Source organism: Mya arenaria, chromosome 9, assembly GCF_026914265.1.
Source record: "Mya arenaria isolate MELC-2E11 chromosome 9, ASM2691426v1".
Taxonomy (NCBI): domain Eukaryota; kingdom Metazoa; phylum Mollusca; class Bivalvia; order Myida; family Myidae; genus Mya; species Mya arenaria.
In genome coordinates this window covers 14,260,786-14,281,006 of record NC_069130.1, presented here as the reverse complement: position 1 = coordinate 14,281,006, position 20,221 = coordinate 14,260,786, and the positions used below count along the sequence as shown (strand labels likewise).

At 37.2% G+C, this 20,221-nt stretch overlaps 1 protein-coding gene across 1 annotated transcript; it reads left to right on the top strand.

Annotated features, from left to right (window-relative positions):
* Positions 1–5,217: 5,217 nt before the first annotated feature.
* LOC128203271 (heat shock 70 kDa protein 12A-like) lies at positions 5,218–19,913 on the top strand. Its single transcript, XM_052904607.1, has 5 exons — positions 5,218–5,235; positions 12,980–13,309; positions 13,887–14,105; positions 16,632–16,767; positions 16,961–19,913. The coding sequence occupies exons 2-5, from the start codon at positions 12,998–13,000 to the stop codon at positions 18,013–18,015; spliced, it is 1,722 nt and encodes a 573-aa protein (XP_052760567.1). The 5' UTR covers positions 5,218–5,235; positions 12,980–12,997; the 3' UTR covers positions 18,016–19,913.
* The last annotated feature ends 308 nt before the right edge of the window (positions 19,914–20,221 follow it).

The following is a 20,221-nucleotide window of genomic DNA, read 5'->3' as shown; positions in this document are numbered from 1 at the left end:
TGAAATGTTCGACCAGAGCAGTGGAACAATCATTTGACATATTGAAGTTATTCTTTCTGTGCCCATTTGGAATGGTTATCAAAACAAAATCTTCATGTATTATACAAGACCAATAAACATGAGCTTGCGCAGTAAATGTCTCTTTGATCAAAATATAAACAAGCAATTTTAATTATTCACACTAACCAATTATCCTCCAATTATGAACAGTTATTTTGACACGCTTGGTAATTTAGTGACATGCCGCAAACCGTCACGAATATTTTCGCAACTACAACTCGATCTACAGTTCGACATAAGGAACAACGAAAATGTGTGACATTCGGCCACAGGGACTGAAACAGGAGGTCGACATAGCGAAAAAATCGAGATAGAAAATTAACACAAGCAGATTTATTTTATATATAATAGGAAGGAATAAATTTGGGACCGGGGAAAATAGTCGACACAACCGGAAAGTCGAGATATCCGATGTCGACATAGCGAGTTTGGATTGTATATAAGTTTCAAAGTATCGTAATTTGTATTTCAACTGTAATGTCCTTTGCTCTACATGTATTGGAGGAAAATAAATGTCTATCAAATAATATAAGTATATAACATGTTTTCATCAAAATTACCGTTAGAAGTAAGATAAAGAAATAAAAAGTAAGAATGCTGTGCAATGCGTTTTTAAAAGGTGATTCATAATCGCCTCTCATAGTCATCACTCAGATGTCTTTTGCATGAGCCGTCAATTGCTAAATGCTAAAAAGTTTCACATCTTAAAAGTGCATAATTTCAGGATAACGGTCATAAGTTATCACAGTTTGTGTTTGCTTAAGTTTTATTCGTATGAAAATGAACTTTAGTATCCAATTAACTGACTGAATTAATGAATACATCGCATATTGTAAAAGCGCGTACTGAAAAACGAATGCGCCGACTTGGTGCTTTGTATCGACGTTTGTCTTTTTGTTTTAAATGTAAAATTCCTGCTAATTGGTCTTTGCAATTAACCTCGGTCATGACCTTTAAAATCGTGAATGAACAGAGTGAGACTTTCTATACACTATCGTACACCAGTGCGACGATGCTATCAGAGGGACTACTTTCTTACTTCAGGCCGTAATGGCGTCACTTAGCGTCACCTGGCATTACCTGGGGCAGCCGTTTCGGTTATCGATGGAAACTAGATTACTTGAGGTTCACTCCTCTTCTGAAGAGATCACTTAATGTTCACTCTTCTTACCCTATTGAATAGATCACTTGAGGTTCAATCTTCTAACCCTACTGAAGTGATTACTTGAGGGTTACTCCTCTTACCCTACTTAAGTGATCATTTGAGGGTCACTCCGCTTACCCTACTGAAGTGATCACTTGAGGGTCACTCCTTTTACCCAACTCAAGTGATCATTTGAGGGTCACTCCTCTTACCATACTGAAGTAATCACTTGAGGGTCACTCCCCTTACCCTACTGAAGTGATCACTTGAGGTTCTTTCTTTTTACCCGACTCAAGTGATTCTTTGAGGGTCACTCATTTTAACCAAAACAAGTGCTCAATTGAGGGACACTCCTCTTACCATACTGAAGTAATCACTTTAGAGTCACTCTTTTTTCCCGAATTTCTTTTTCAATTGAGGGTCACTCGTCTTACCCTACCGAAGTGATCACTTGAGGTCACTCATTTTAACCAAATCAACTGCTCAATTAAGAGTTACTCCTCTTACCATACTAAGGTAATCACTTTAGAATCACTAATTTTACCCGAATTTCTTTCTCAATTGAGGATCACTCGTCTTACCCTACCGAAGTGATCATTTGAGGGTCACTTATTTTACCCCAATTAAGTGCTCACTTGAGGGTCACTCCTCTTAGCATAAAGAAGTGATTACTTAAGGGTCACTCATTTTACCCAAATCAAGTTCTCCATTGAGTGTCACTCCTCTAACCCTACTGAAGTGATCACTTGAGGGTCACTTATGTTACCTACATTAAGTGGCCATTTGAGTATCACTACTCGTCGTACACCACTTAAGTATTCCCTTGAGGATCAATCACCTAACCCGACTAAATTGATCACTTGAGAGTTGCTCACCTTACTCTAATCAAGTGTTCAGTTAAAGCATTTATGCTAAAACTGCAGACACAAGCTCAGTAGCAAAAAGTAAACATAAACCCGATTTAATGGTACTGGGTAAACGCCAAAGACATAGAACATAAAAACAAAAAATCACAAACTCGAAACATGGAAAAACAGCACAAAACGGCACATTGCATACATACTATATATATACAAATCTAGGTATGTTTATCAAGGATTGTGAAGTTCCGCCTTGGAACGGTCAGTAAAATTTAAATTTACTGATGGTTTAAACAAGTTTAAGTGCTTAATCCTCACTCTTATCCCAACAATCCTAATTAAAGAAAAAAACACAAAAGGTAATTCTTATCAAAGTATGCATTAACCTGAGGAAATTTAACAATAAAACATATAATAATAAACTTACCATAACCCAGTCAAGTGATCACTTGAGGGTTACTTATCTTACCCCACTGAAGTGATCAATAAAATGTTCATCAACTTACCCCACTCAAGTGATAACTTGAGGGTTACTCATTTCCCACTGAAGTGATCAATGAATTGTTATTAACCTTACCCAACTCAAGTGATCACTTGAGGGCTACTCATCTTACACCACCGAAGTGATCAAATGATTGTTATTCACCTTACCCCACTCTAGTGATCACTTGATGGTTACTCCTCGTACCCTAACTGAAGGCCACTTATCTTACCACTTATCAATCCAGCAACTGAGGGTCACTCATCGAACTCCATTTAATCGAACAATTGAGAGTCGATCATTTTACCCCCACTTAATCGATCATTTGAAGGTCACTAACTTTATCCCTCTGAAGTGATCTCCTGAGGGTCACCCAAACTACTCCTTTGAAGTCATCAATCGAGGGTCACACATCGTACCATATTGAAGTGATCATCTAAGGATTATTTCAATCTCCCCACCCATTTGATTAATTGTGGGTCACGTATTAGTTCCCCACTCAAGTTGTGATCACTATAGGGTAACACATCTTACCCCACTAAAGTGAACAATTTAATGCCATTTATCTTACCAAACTTAAGGGCTTAATTGAGGGTCACTCAGCTTACATCCCTCAAATGATCAAGTGAGTGTCACTCATCTTTACTTATTCAAGTGATCTATTGAGGGTCAATGACTTTACCACACTGAATTGATCACTTGAGGGTCACTCACCTTAACCCACTCCAGTGATCACCCGAGGGCCACTTCTCTTACTTACCAAAAGTGATCACTTTGGGTTAAACATGTTAACACTCAAGTGATCACCTGAGGGTCACTCCTCATACCCTAACTGAAGGAAGTGATCATTTTAGGGTCAAACAATCTCAACAAGCCTCAATGAAGTGATCATTTGAGTGTCGCTCATTCTTTCCCACCTTATCGATCAATAAAAGGTCTCTTATGTGCACCCAATGAACTGATCACCTTAGGATAACTCATTTTATCCCACTGAAGCGAGTAATGGATTGTTATTCATCTTACCCCACTCAAGTGATCACTTGAGGGTTACTCATTTCCCACTGAAGTGATCAATGAATTGTTATTAACCTTACCCAACTCAAGTAATCACTTGAGGGTTACTCATCTTACCCCACTGAATTGATCAAATGATTGTTATTCACCTTACCCCACTCAAGAAATCACTTGATGGTTACTCCTCGTACCCTAACTGAAGTGCTCCCTTTACAGTCAAACATCTTTCCACACTGAAGTGATTACCTGAGAGTCATTCATCTAGCCTCAATGAAGTGATCAATTGAGGGTTACTCCTCCCAACGCCTTTAATCGATCAATTGAGGATAACTCATCTTCACCCATTGAAATGATCACCTGAGGGACACCACTCTTACCCCACCACTGACGTAATCAATTAATTGTCTTTTTCACTGCACCACTCAAGTGATTAATTGAGCGTCACTCATCTTACTCCAATCAAATAATCGATTGTGGGTCACTCACCTTACATCACTTAAGTGATCAATTGAGGTTCACTTATCTAACCTTACTGAAGTGAACACCTGAGAGTCACTCAACTTATCCTACTCCACTGGAGTGATGACTTGAGGAACACACACCTCATCCTGCTTAAGTGATCAATGGAGGGTCACTGATCCTACCCGACTTAAGAGATCTCAAGAGTGCCAAACACCTTACCACATTGAAGGTATCACTTGAGGGTAATTTATCCTACCCCACTAAGGTGATCACCCGAAAGTCACTTTTCCTATCCCACTAAAGTGGTCGCGTGAGGGCCAAACATCTCACCGCACTCAAGTGATCACCTGAAGGTCACTTACCTTATGACAATTAACTGATCACCTGAGGGTCAAATATATTACCCTACTCAATCTATCACTTGAGGGTCACACATCTAACCCCATTGAAGTGATCAACTGAGAGTTATATATTTTAACCCACACGAACGATCACTTTAAGCTACATTTTTAGCACATGAACTCTCTTATAGGCCGTCTATAAGTATCATGCTTAATATTTAAGAATTGTTATTTCACGACTTAACGGACATGACGCCACTGTTTGGTTCCGCGCCTGCTTAAAACACGTAGTAAACAAATCAGTCCACCATATTATGTAAAACATTAAGAATTTCTCGCTCGCACCGCCCTTCTTAATCAAAGCATCATCTGTATAAAAACAGATAACTCCTTTAGAAAGCGAAGTAACGCTTTCGCTATATACTTGTAATGTTTATACTCATTTCTTAAAGTTTAATTGTGACAAATCCGAATAGCTCGTGTCTGTTTCCTCATCATTAGTGGGTAATTGAAATAATCTCGCATGCGCACTGGTTTGAATAGAGGCATTTTGCGCCCTACACTGAGAAAGCATTTATTTTTTACTTTATATTCATTCCCGGCATGCGGCTTAATTAGTTAGAACATCAAACATCAACACAAACCATTACTTTTGTTCAAAAGTCTTCCAATATTTTAAGCCCCAAAATGAATAAACACATGCAAACACTTTTTTTGAAATTTCCAAGTACCTCTTTACTATATTAATACATTCAATTGTTCAACAAATTCATAAAATGAAATACAGGAAGATTTTTAAAGCAGGAAATATATTAATTATTTATAATAGACGGCAGCCCAGATATCGAGTGGAAAGTGAAAGGATCGTTACATGTAAGTATTTCGTATACGTTTTTATACCTTTATTCTGATAACATTGATTGGAAGAGACCACAAAAATAATAGTTGTACATAAAATGACAATTGACGTAATAGTAAAATGTTTAAATTGTTTCATACTAAACATGTGTTATTCAGTTAATGGTCAGCACTTAGCAAACAAGGAAGTAGTTTAATTTTCATTTTGTTTACAACCTTGTCTTTTCCATAGAAACATGCCAATATAACATTGTACAATCAAACAAACAAAACGAAAACCAGTAGTTTTGACCTTAACAATTACATTAAATAGTGCGAGGAATGCATACAGTAGAAAATATTAAGCATGTGACAGTAATCATTTCAGTGGTTCAATATGTTTATAAATATCCAATGCATATAAACAGCTTATTTGAATTGTTTCATGCCCTATGTTTGAGGAAACAAGTCATTCTATGGATGTGGTGAATAGAACGATTCCCTTTAATTACAATATTACAGAAGACGGGACGAGTATACCTGTGACACTGTGTGTTTTTCTGGCTAGGTATTTGTAACGCCTTGTGTCTCTTAGGGACTTCGATACAGTTTTGGTTAGTTGGCTTGTCCCCTTAATTTTCATTTTGAGCATTTTAAATTAAAATGAACCTGGCTAAATGTTCATCATTCTTAAGCAATAGGTTTGTTTTTTTAAGAACGGGAGACATATTCATTTTTGTAATATCGTCAACAGATAAATATACTAGTAGAACTTATTTCTGAATGATTCATAATTTTCAACATAAAAACATATGAATATTACTTAAGTTATCACAACCACCAAATGTACTTTTTATATGTAGGATATTACAGGTGTTTAATCCATATCTGAAGAACATTGGCAGCTACAAATTGATCGTTTAAGATGTTTGCTTAGCTTTGCTGTGACTTTGAAGAACACAATCCTTGGTTTTCAGTGGGGCTTCCCCTGTGGATTCCTGGCCTTTTAAGACTCGCCAAAAACTTTAAGTTATTCTTTTTTGCTTTGCGGATCAAGTATTTTTCATCATGCTCTATTGTTTTATCGATCTAGGTACCTTTTTGTCTTGGTGAATAGTTCTTTCTTTTATGTTTTTTGCTTTCTTCGTATTTCACTCTTAATTTCAGAGTTTATCTAAGGGTATGTGTGTCGCGATGTAGACGTTTTCTTTGGAACGCTACAGTTCATAGAGTAATTAACAGTATTCTTAAAAATACTGGACGTTAATATTATCTCATTGGAATTATTTATGTCACGTCTTATGCCTGGAATGTACTTTTTTCCACAGTAAGACGTCTCTTCGAAGAGGCTTAGGTCGCCTCGCTGTAATGTTTGTGTCATATAGGACAATGTCGTGGTCACTGGTTCCAATGGATGGCACAGGATTGCATCTTTGCATGCAACTGAGCTGATATGTAAGAATTGTGAGATTCACCTGACAAATCATAATCAATAGCTTGTCCTAAGTTTTTCATTACAGACTACGACACAGGACATGACTTTCTTTATTTTTCGTTGTGACACGTGGATTGTACAATTGAAACAAAACAGTTTTAATGTATTGACACGTGGATTTCACAACTAAAAAATAGTCTTTAATTTGTGAAACGTGGATTGGAATACTTCGATGCGTTTCGTTGAACAACTTAGAAAGTAGTTATTAATTAAGTGACATGAGGACTGTACAAGTAGTTTTAATCTTAGTGGCGCGTGGATTTGACATATAAGACCATTATTATTGTATTTAATAAATACTTGATAGGACAGAACTGTCCACCAGAGATAAATACAAACCTGGGTCACATATACACTCCTTGTTATAAATGTTGAAGATTCACAATCTTGCTTTTATAATACGGCAAACATACAGAACAGACCCAGTAGCCCTTACATGTACCGATTAGGATGTACCCTATTCAAGGCCTCACAAGACGCTTAATGGAAACAGCATTACCATTGTATGCATTTTTGCCTCAAAGCTGCATTCTGATTGGATTAAACTTCATATATCACCGTCCATTTTTCAAGACGAACCATCTTGGTATGCACATTACGCTAATTACTATTTATACGAACTACTTTTCGTCGAGTCACTGAAAATAACTGTTTCAATGAATGAGATCATTTTTATCGGTAAAGACATGTCGAAAGCCATATTGTATCAATGTCTGATTTTCGTGTAATTAAACAAAAAAATACAGATAACATTTTTGTGTTCAGTATTTCTGCATTGATATGAGACATATCTTCTTAAATGCCTGCTTGGTAACTTTCGGAAAATGGAAAACAAAATCAGATACACAGGACTAACAGGAATTCTTAAATCTGCCTCTCCATCGAGAATCTGATATTATATTTTTTTATTTAGTTAGAAACTAAACTTCATGGTATTATAAAACATGCATTACATATGAACAATCCTCTTTGGTCGTAATTAACGTCCATGATATGATAGGGAACATATTAAAGTCCACTCTTGCCGCAATAAACATCTATGACATAACATTTACCGCAACAAACGTCCTTCTTTGCCAAAGTGTTCAAGATTAGTTATAATCTCAAACTATTGTGGTGAATTAATAAATGTACATGTAATTGCATAAAGGGGCCATGAAGATATATTTAATATTTCTATGCATGCAATAAAACGATATTTAATATGAGATATAAAAGTGTGTATGATATGACAAAAGTTTTGGATTTATCAAATTTTTTACTACTCTTTGACAGTTGCTTGACTGACTCACGATATTTCTTAAGGCTATTATTATTGTCAAACACTTTTTACAACTGTTATCTATAGGACGTTTTCTAGGGCCAATATGGACTTTCTAGAGGCCAATATAATGCAAATGTCGTATCTCGCCATAAGTATTAACTTGATCATCAATACAGGTCAATTAAAGATCTAAAACAATTTTCAGTTCACCTACTACGCTGATCCAAAACAATTACACATATCTATAACAATCATGTGGACAATGGTCTTTAAAAATTAAAAACATATCCAAGCCATTTCATCAATAGCAATTTTAAAAATGGTTCAAAAATCAAAACATGTTTAATTAGTATATGCTGCAGTATTAAAACAAACAAAACAAATTACTCTTGCTTTTTATACAATAATTTAACTAATATTTTGACCATGTTTTCACCTCGACTCATGTTCAAGCGAATAACAAAAATGAAGCATGCACGTTTATTTTCCGTGTTAGGGTAAAAAATAAACTTGGAACCCATTCGAATATTGATATATTTTTAACTGTCACGTCATTTTTGTGACTTCTAAGTTGACAGTCAATATGTACATCGCATGATTACGTTTGTAAACAGATATTGTTAGTTTAAGCTTTTTTATTTAGCAACTAATCAGGATTAGTATTCAATATCCAACTTATGGTCATACTTTATTTAATGTATTATATTTATATATTTTAATTCATATCCTGCAATTCAACTAGCTACGTTAATATTAGATGCCATTAAGATCAATATTGAAAACCAGCCAAATTGAAGTCGGGTTAAATGTCATCGTGTAAATCATAAGTCATTCTTTAATTGAAAAATCAGTATATTCCCATGACCTGAAACATTGCGTCTGTGCATTTTATTGTTTTTAACAAATGTTCAATTAACATTTAATCAATTGTTAGACTAAAATAACTCGTACACTAATAGATAATGTCTTACATCGTAAACATGATGGTTCTATGTAAACGAATACCAGGTTGCTCATTGTTTCAAAATAATATAACAGATATATAACAAAGACATATAACCCAAAATGAATCGAAGCAGCAAGGGGATATATTGTACTATCTGCAACACGCGCCAATTAAGACCTATTGTACACATTTATTATGATTTTCTGGATGCTATGATCTGAACACAAATGCTTTCTTGATATTTTTCACATGTTTTTGTTATAAATATCGGACTGGCCTCACGAACGATTGGCGTATTTCCTCATAAGAATTGCACGTTTACATCTGAACAGACACTACGTCTTAATTTGGTCAAAACGTATTAAACTAAACAGGAAATATTATGTAATATATAACTTTGAATATCTCGCTCGCTTCGCCCTTCTTAATCATAACAATATTTCTATGGAACGGCGCAACTCCTTTATAAAAAGGCGAGAAAACGCTTCTATGCTATATTTGTTTCGTTTATACTCATCTTTGAAAATTCGATTGTGGCGAGCCCTGGTGGCTCGGGTAAGTTTCCTCAGAATTAATCAGTACTGATGTTCAATGTGAGATATTTGTCAAGATATCCCTTTTGGGGATCGAAAATTTTATTATAGTTATAAACCAGTCGTTAGTGTCTACACTTATGCCTCCCCCAATTGAATCACCGTTAGGATTAACATTTTACCATTAAGAATGCCTTTGACAAAAACAATATCCAAACTTCCATTTAATTGGTTTTATTTAATGAGGTATTGATAAGTTCGGGCATGCTTACTTGCTATGATAGAGACATCTGGCATAATAAACGGAATCAGCGCTGTAAAACAGATATTGATTTACACCTGGTTAACATGAACACTGCTTGTTCGCAATCTTGGTGAATAATATAATTTCAAGCAAAGCTGCCAAAAGTATACCGATAAAGGAGCATGCTTTATACAGCCTAACATACACTTAATGAGAAATAACTACTCTTCGATTTGAATTTTCTGATGCAGGAAGGTCTTCTTGAAGAGTGCAACTGTTCACTGGTGATTACTTTGAAGATCATACAGTCGTCAAGAAATAGCGTCGTATTTGGGGATTGTAACACCTCAGGGTGGTCATAAATGAAGGCTAAAAGTAGCAATGGTCAAAGAACTGTACTTTTCGGTACGCAAGATAAAACATTGACTGTCTCTGATTTTTCACTGTCTAGAACGACTTGCTGGGTTCGGTTGGAGAGGAATGAGTGTTCAAGGAGTTGACATTGCCCTTTACCCCACAATAGTCTAGTTTGTGTAGAAGGCTTTAATGAGGAACCTTGTCGAAGGTATTTGCAAACTCCAGGAGTATTCCACCAACTTGCTGTTCATAAACAGTGTTGGGTACTATCTCATGCAGGGTAGTGATTAGCTGGGTCTCACATGAGCGCCTCTTCCGAGAACCATGCTGATTGTCTCTAAGGACGTGGTGCGTGTAAAATGTGTTGCATGACGTTACTGTGGACTTTGTGTTCTAGCATCTTGCATGTAACGGACGTCAGCGAGAAAGGTCAGTAGTTTGCCGGTTGAATACGGTCACCGTTCTTGAATTGAGGTACTACAGACACTTCTCTGCAGTATTGAGGTACTTGGTCTAGGTTTGGTGAAAGATGGAAGCGCTGAGCTAAGGCTGGAGCTATTTTATATGCAACAGCTTTCAAAAACAAATATTGGAACTGATCTTGTCCTGCAGCTTTGTGAGTTTAAAGGTCCATTCTAAGTTTGTGGACCCTTTTCTAGGAAACAAATATGTCGATCATTGATGTGCTGTTTCCATATTCTTTTTGGTGAAAACAGCTACAAATTGATCGTTCGTGATGTTTGCTCTAGCTTTACTGTTACTTTGAAGAAAACCGTCCTTGTTTCTCAGTGGAGTTACCCCTGTGAAATCTAGGCCTTAATGTTTAATATCTGCCCCCCCCTCCTTCCCTCAAATATTGTTTGCTTTGCGTATGAAGTATTTTACTTCATGCTGTAATTTTTCGATCGATCTAGGTCCCTTTTTTGTCTTAGTGAATCTTTCTTTCTTGAATGGTCTTTGCTTTCTCTGTATTTCTCTCTTAGTTTTACAGTTCATCCAAGGGTTTGTGTGTCGAGATGTAGACGTTTTCTATGGTACTTCTCGGATTAAAGAGTCATTAACGGCATTCTTGAAAGTAAGCTAGAGACCCTGAATGGAAATACTGTAAGTTAATATTATTTCATTGGAGTCATTCAGGTCAAGTCTTATGCCTTTAATGTCTTCTTTCTTCCACAGTAAGACCTCTATTCGATGGGGCTTTGGTCGTCTCGCTGTTATGTTTGTGCAAGTATTGTCAATAACCTGTCCTAAGTTTTGCACTTTTTGTTGTGCATAAATTACGTTGCCCTTACAGACTACGGAAAAAAACTTGACTTTCCTTGGTTCCACCTGGATTGTACAATTGAAACAAACAGTTGATTTTTTTAATAAAGTGGCATTTGACAACTAAAAACAGTAATCTCTAATTTAGTGACACTCGGATTTGACGACTTAAAACAGTAGTTTTTAATTTAGTGACACGTGGATTGGACAACTTTGTCGCGTTACGTTGGACAACTTAGGGAGTAGTTTTTGATTAAGTGACATGTGGACTGGACAACATAGTAAAAGTTTTTATTTAGGTGACATGTTGACTAGACACCATAGGAAGTAGTTTATAGTTAAATGGCATGTGGATTGTGCAATTTAAACCAGTATTTTTCTATTTTGTTAAGCGAATTTTGTTATAAGAAGTGTTTAAATTGACTTATTAGACCCGTTTATATTCATTTCTGAATATAAACAAATTTATCTACCAAAACCGAGTTTGCTCCTAAAAGCAGTTGATATATTGTTTGATTGCTTGCTTGCTCGCTTGCAAGTGATTGATTTATTGATTAATTATTTGATTAATTGATTGATTGATTGATTGGTTGATTGGTTGGTTGATTGATCGATCGTTCGATGGATCAACCATCCAACCTTCTAAACTAATTAATTAATTAATTAATTAAGCTAGCTCTCTCTTGCATATGACATAAATTTTTCCCCTTTATTATTCAACTTAGCAATCATGGTTAAGGTATTGCATGTACGCACATGAAAGTTAATAATTCAGCAACAACTTTATGTATTGCATTGAAACTTTAAACAATCAAGTATGATAACCATATCTTGCATATTATACAAATTAGAAATTCTGGATAAGGTTTTGCATTTAATCTTATTTAACAGTGATCCATGCATGTTTCACTAAAACTTGCAATTTTCATATTTAAAGCGGAGGAATAGTCGAGCGCGCTGTGACAGCCCTTGTTGAAATAATGCGCCTATATCTATAATAAATATTCGATTTTTTTAAACATTTTAACGCCTTTATTCACTCTTTCAAATATTTCCTTTCTCGCAGGCATACACATAAACAGGCAATGAATCAATTTCTGATAAGTCAGATCTGTACGTCGGGTATACGAAGTAACTGACCGCACCAATTGTAATTATCTTAATAATCAATTACTAGAACATGTACGTGAAAATCTTGCATTGAACGTTTAGTAGAATTGACCGCTACATGAAATGAGCGCTCATTAAATAATACATCCTAACCCTCAATGGGATTTTGGCATCAATTTTTTTTTACATTTTTTCTTATATAAAACAAACAATTCCTCAGTCTATTGGAAAACATGGTTACAAGTAAATCAAACCATAGTTCCCTAGTTCAATTAAATTCATAAGGAGTGAAAACAGTTAATTTGAAATGATAATCGTTTTGAAGTTTTCAAATTATTTTTTCAAGTGCAAAGAGTTTCAGTGTCTAAAGAACAAAAGTATTTAAGTCATATCGTTAAAACAGCTTTATGCTGATTTTAATAAGAGTCCACTCCCCCGGGTGAATATACAGTTTTAAGAAGCTTTGAGAACGTGCCACTAGTGTAGCTCAAACCCACAAACCCGTGGTTGGGAAGCAGAAACTACAAAATCACTCTCAACCTTACATGTCTGTCTTATTTTCGAGCAGCGTGTTGTTTTATCAACCATGGCAAGCAATGCTCAAAGCCAGACACTGTTGGTTGCGGCTTTCGACTTCGGAACCACATACAGCGGCTATGCGTTCTCATTCCGAGACGACCCCAACAAGATTCAGACAAACCAGAACTGGTACGCCGGGGGCGGGGCCTCAAGATTGGTGTCACTGAAAACACCTACATCTGTCCTTCTGAACCCAAAGGGAGAGTTTGACAAGTTTGGTTTCGAGGCTGAAGACAAATACGCAACCCTAGCTGAAGATGATGAGCACCACGGCTGGAGGCTTTTTCGGAGGTTTAAGATGGTTCTGCATAATAATGAGGTAAGTCATTAATAAAAGATATTCAACTTGATGAAAGTATTTAGAGTAGCCAAACACAAAAAAAAACAGCGAAGAAAACAAGTAGTCATGTAGCCATATAAAATTATCCGAGAAGCCAAGTAGGCAAACACAAATAAGCCGGATAGCCAAGTAGCCAAACACAAATTAGCCAAGTCGCCAAACACAAATTAGCCAAGTCGCCAAACACAAATTAGGCAAGTCGCCAAACACAAATTAGCCAAATTAGCCAAGCAACCAAACTTAATAAAAAACGATGCTTTTGTTCAGAGGAACAAGGTTCAAAGTCTTACATATGCATTAAACGAGAAATACATTCATAAGATCTTGCAGCAGCAAACACAGACTACTTTGAATTAAAAAAATATCTTTATCAATACATGTATCTGGGTTACGGCCTTGCATTGGGGTGGAATAAAACCATATAATAAGTACTCAACGTCCCATATATCCCGATATTTATCAATAAGAGCAAATTTGAAACGGGAGCGTAACTAAAACCACCACCAACTTAAAAGCAATAATGTGCTTAAAAAACACCCATACAACTTAACTCCAGCACTTGACGAAAGACGTTACGGTAGAGGACTTTAGTGGAAAACAGATGACGGCTTTCCCGCTGTTTGTCATGTCGATCAAATACCTGAGAGAACATCTACTAAAGGCGGTTACTACGCAAAAGATAGGACTCGAGGAGACTGACATATTGTACGTGCTGACCGTTCCGGCTATCTGGGATGACAATGCCAAGAGATTCATGAGGGACGCGGCTATAGAAGTAAGACGTTTTTGTTGCATTGTTTACAGCATTGAGAGTTAATTGTCATTGGAATGATATTTTCCGACGATGTATATCATTGACTGAGGTCCATTTACTCCCATGAGCTTACTTAAATGTCGTTATAGTTACATATGGCCCAATGTAGTAATTGATATATTTTTCAAATTTAACCGAACACCCCTATGTGATAATTGATATTTCTCATATCAAACCAAACGCATTCTTAAAATAACATTTTTCATAAAGGCTATATTAGTACAGACCTGTTTGATAGTATTTAAGTTAAAACGTTCATGTCACTAGGAAATAATATGTTCATGAGGAGGGCTTCCATCCATGTAATATAAATATAAAGTCATAATCTAAATATAGAACATCAAAGCAATGACATAAAATAAACTACCTACAATAGCTCTGCCGAAAGAAAATCCTTTGTGTTTTATAGTATATTATGTATGTTTTCCTTATGGGGCCATCACACCATGACGTTTTGGTCAACGTTCTCTGAACATTTCAATCGTTCAATTTTTGAGCGTTCTAGAATGAGGATGACACATCTGGCGTGTAATTAACGTGTGCATAACGCATTACTAGCGTATGTCTAACGCACGAGAAGTGTGAAACAGCGACCAAGTAAGATACCCCTGAAAACCATTAGCGTGTGCTAACGTGCCACTGGCGCGCGACGAACGATTTGTCAACGTTAGACGAGCGTGTTGAGCGTGTGAATAACGACAGAATAACGTCTTGCTGGCGTGTTAATTTAATGTCGAGCGGGTACAAAACGCTGGACAATTCAGTGAATTCAGTTGTTCTTGTGAGTTTGAACGGTCAGCATCATGCCGCCAAGACGAAAAAAGGGTGGGATGGGGGTTTCTGCAACTAGCGCTGCAAGTAAGAAGAATGCAAAGCCTCTTTCACTTGCAATGTCTTCGGACGAAGAAGGACACCAGGAGGTAGAGCACATCCGAGAAATTACGCACCATGTGACACCCCCTGAAGACCCTAAACACCCCCAATGAGGGGGGTCCGACCATAGCAAAGAGAGGGAAGAAGCAGAGAAAGGATTGCAGAATCCTGGACCGGGCGGTTGAAGAAAATCTGGTAGAGTTTTTGCACAAAAACGAACTGCTGCGGAAATCACCGAAGACAGATTACAGAAACAAGGCGAAGGGGCAACGGATACTCGAGGCCAAGGCCACAGAACTGCAGATCAGCGTGGACCACTTGTTCACTTGGTTCAAGTCCCGCAGGGACATGTTCACAAGGCAAGTATTTACGATTAAATTTTGGAAAATGCTTCAAGTAATTGCCCTGACTTTAATATCAATGGAATTTATATACTTACCATATACCTACCATATACTTATATGTTTACCATATTCTTACCGTATGCTTATAATATCTACCAGGTTGGACAAGAAGAAGAGTGGGGATGGCCAGCAACAATTGACGGAGAGGGAGACATGGATAAAAGACTAATTTTGATTTCATCAAACATATCAGGTGGCATGTGCATGAAGTTCGTGAAGGAACTGACATCTTCCTGGCGAAGCTCAACCATGTGTTAGTCGAACAGAACAAACTCTTGACGCCTTTATATCCATGATTTAGTCCAGCACTGTCGTCTTCGTCGGGGTCTCTGCGGGCGAGGTCCCTCGATGTGTTCAGCTATGTTTAAGTTCAGTACATCTACTTCATGCTGGGCTATAGTAAGCATATATAGCCTCCTTAGTCTTTCTGGATCTTCCATATAGTAGGTGCTCTCTACGGTAGCCCAAAATCAAATGAACCTTGCTTACAAAGCATCAGTTTATATACCCATATGCATGGACGTTCGGGAAACGCTCGAATGACGCTAAATGGACGCAAAAAGGACGTTCGTCTGACTTAAGTCACACGCTGCGTGCGCTTGAGGAAAGTTCAGCGATCGTTGACAGGTCGCCAGTGAGTCGTTCACTGCAAAGCAAACGATAAGTAACAACAAAATAACGCTAGAGTAACGACTAACTAACGATAGCCGAACGCGTGAAACGCTCGGCGAACGTTAGTAAAACGTTCCATGAACGTTCTTGAACGTTCTTCAGCGCTTAAAATTAAACGTTGAAGAACGCTGGTCTCAGTGAGAACTTTTGTGCATGTTCAAAACTTTTTTCCGGACCAGCGTTCTCCGCCGATTCCCGGCGATAACCGACGTTCAAAAGCGTTCACACAACGCTCTTCTGGCGCTATCCCAGTGACCATGGGCGACTACCAACGTTTCCTCAAACGTCATAGAACGCTGACCAGAACGTGATGGTGTGACGGCCCCATTAGATTAAACCTGGACAAGCTTATAAGTTCTTTGAGTATAAACGTTCATTATTTAAAACAAATACATGGACAACTATCTTTATTTAGTTTGTGTATCGACGTATTTACATTGAATTTGAATTCATTTATAAAGGGGACTGTCACACACTATTGAATTCGTAAAAAGTCTAATTTTATTTTAATATGCTTTTGCGTAACTTTGTTTTATAGGCTGGAGTAGACCCAAACCGCCTTAAGCTGGCCTTGGAGCCTGAATGTGCCTCGATCTGGTGCGAGACGTTGGATATGGACGTCAAAGGCGCTGTAGCGATACAAGGGTCACAGTACATGGTAGTCGATCTTGGAGGTTAGGGATCAAAACAACAAGTTATTACAATAAGTGTTCAATCTGTCACTTTCACTTTTCTGGGTTATTGTTACAATTTACTTATTTGTTCAATTACAGTTGAGTCAAGATTGCTTTTTTATTTAGTTTCGACAGGTAACGTATACCTTAAATACATGAAACAAAAACAATTAATCATTGTTTTAAAATGCAGGAGGCACCGCAGATATATCTGTCCATGAAAGAAAACCAGATGGAACTCTGAAGGAAATCTACAAAGCCAGTGGGGGCCCGTGGGGAGGCATCTATGTGGATGAAAATTACATGAAAATGTTGAATAAACTTTTTGGGGAAAAAGCTCTCACTGACCTCCGAAAGACTGAAATGAATGATTATTTCGACGTCACTCGAGAATTTGAACATAAGAAACGGTCATTTGACACTGACATAACAAAGCAGATACTTGTTCGTATTTCTGCCTCGCTGAGAGATCTTGCAGAAATGAATTGTTCCAAATCTTTAGAGGAACGAATTTCGTCCTTAAAAGTGCGGGAAAATGCCATCACCACGAGAGGCAAAGACAAGCTGAAGATTGATACAACAGTTGTCCAATCATGGTTTAAAAGACCAATCGATCGGCTGATCCAGCACCTGAAGTCTCTTTTAGCTGAACCAAAGATAAAAAGCGTGCAAACCGTTATTCTGGTGGGCGGTTTCGGTGAAAGTCCGTACGTTCAGGAGAGAATGAGGAATGAAATACCTGACGTGAGACTTATCGTCCCTGCTGACGCGGGCCTCGTCGTGTTAAAAGGCGCCGTTAGGTTTGGACACAACCCCGCTATTGTCTCCTCAAGGGTCATGAAATACACGTATGGGACAAGGGTGTATGACACGTTTGATGAACAGAAGCACCCAGAGGAGAAGAAGGTTTGGATAAATGGAAAGTGGTGGTTGGATAAATGTTTCAAGGTGTACGTGCGAGTAAACGAGGAGGTGAGAGTGGACCAACAGGTGACCAGGAAGAATATTCCTGCTAGTGAAATAACCCACACACCCGTCTACAGAACGACACAGGAGAACCCCGAGTACGTAACAGACTCCGGATGTGAACTGTTAGGGACAGTTGAGCTCGAAAACAGCACCGATATTCCATATGAACAGCAGAGATTAGTAACTACGTTTATGTTCGGGGATACAGAACTTCTCGTCAAAATGAAGAACACGATCACTGGAAAACAAGCATACATGACCTTTGAGTGCTCTAAGTGAAACGTTTTGGTGACTTGTATTACCTTCTCGCAAACTCTAGAGTGATTTCGTATGTTTTGCAAACTATATGAATATCTTTAAGTCTGTGTATGCACATATAATTTTTTGTTTCTATCTCCATACCAAAATGCCTTTCTATACAGGATTAGAAATGAAAAGAAATATTTTAATCATAAATTTTAAACTGAAAGTTAATATGCAGGAAACTCGAATGATTTTAAAAATACTTTAAAAGTGACAGTTGAAGTGTTTGAACAGATAAATGTTCTATATCAGAGGTAACAACTATACCAGTAACATTGACACTCTGTACTTGTACAGATTATGCGCCTTTTTCCAGCCAGTTCATACATCAATGAAACCCATAAAATAATATTCAATTCTTAACACACAACGTCACATTTCAACAGAACGCATGTGCCCTGAATAAATCATATGTTTTGGTCTATGTCATGGAATGGTCAGCGAAAAATTGGGTTAACTAAACTAGTTTTGATACACTCATCAATTACAGTAAATTTAATCCTTTTCGGAACCAAAATCATGGTATTTAACATCAATCAGTGTAAAATGTTTACACAACGCGAATTTAGAATTATTTTTTTTCTGTCTACTTCAATCTTGTCACTGGTTTTCATATTTCAAATAAATTATGTGCCCCCACCACCCAAGAAAACAATGAAAAAAACTTATTTGATATATGAAGAAGGAAAACATACTCTACGATAAATAATTTCAGTAATACACCTCTTTTATGGCCATGAAACGCCATTTAAATAATTTTGGCCGTGGAAAACCCGTATTACATAATATTGGCCTAAAGAAAAGTCAGCTTTCGCTGAAATTAATGTCCATTATATAAGATTGTCCGTAAACAACCGTCTACTTTGGCCGTAATGAACGTTCATTACATGAAATAGTCCGTAATAAAGTCCACTTTTGCCACAATAAACGTCTTTTACATAATATTGGCCCTAATGAACGTCCATTGCATGTCAGGCACAGTATTAATATCAACTGTTGTTACAATAAACGTTTATTACATAGTATTGGCCGTAAAACGTCCTTTATTGCCATGATAAACGTACATTTCGTAATAGCGACAAAAGTCAATTGCATAATAGTGGCCTCAACAAATTCCACATTGAAAAAACAACAACATTCTTTTACCAAAAAAAAACACAAAAAAACAACAACATCCAATGCATAGAATGGCAGTATTAAAAGTCTATTTCATAATGTTTACCCCAAGAAAGTCCACTTTGGCAATAATTAACATCCGTCTCAGACATGTACAATTTTGCCAATAGAAACCTCAATACTATAATTGTAATAGAGGGCGTAAGAAACGTTCAGTTTTGCCATGTGAACTTTCCGTTAGATAATAGTACCAAAACAAACGTCCTTTATGACCATAAGAAACGGCCATGACTATAAGTATCTTCCATGGCCGAGAGTGTAAGATAGGTTCATTCCGACCCGAGCGTAGGGTGTTTTGCGGAAACGAGGTTTACCTGCGCGAGGGTCGGGATGAACCTATCTTATACGAGCGGCTATGGTAGATGTTTTTTCTCCCACTTCATTTAAACAAAATTAAGTAAAAACGTATTTTCTGCCGAAACTCTTTTTTGCTTAGTGAAAATAATTGCGTATTGATATGCGATAGCACGTGGTTGTCATGGGTATACGCGCAGTGATCCAGTGAATGTTAATAGTCAAACCGGTCTTTTTAAAAAGTTCTAAGGAGACTGAAGCATTATTTCTTGAATGGTGTCTGAAAACTGTTTAATGGTGACATTTGAAGCGAGAAATATTTAATTAGCGTTCCAAATATTACCATAAGACAAGATTTCTTGATGCTACTGACGACAATCTTCAACAAGGGAGGTAATTACAATGTGGTAAAAGGAGTTCCATACGGGCATTTTATCTTCGCCCGTGGGCAAGATTAATAATATCTGTCATGTGTTCCCGTTCCGGATAGAAAAATCCGACCCGAGGGCACCTGCGTTGCCAGGTAACGAGGCTTGCCGAGTTATCGGCTACGCAGCGTGCCCGAGGGTCGGATTTTTCTATCCGGAACGGACACACATGATATATATTTTTTCTAGCATACCTTTAATTAGATTTTTTGTGAAGAAAATACATTAGAAAGCGCTTTTTTGTACATTTCACCAAAAAGCGCGTGCGATGATGTTTACTGACG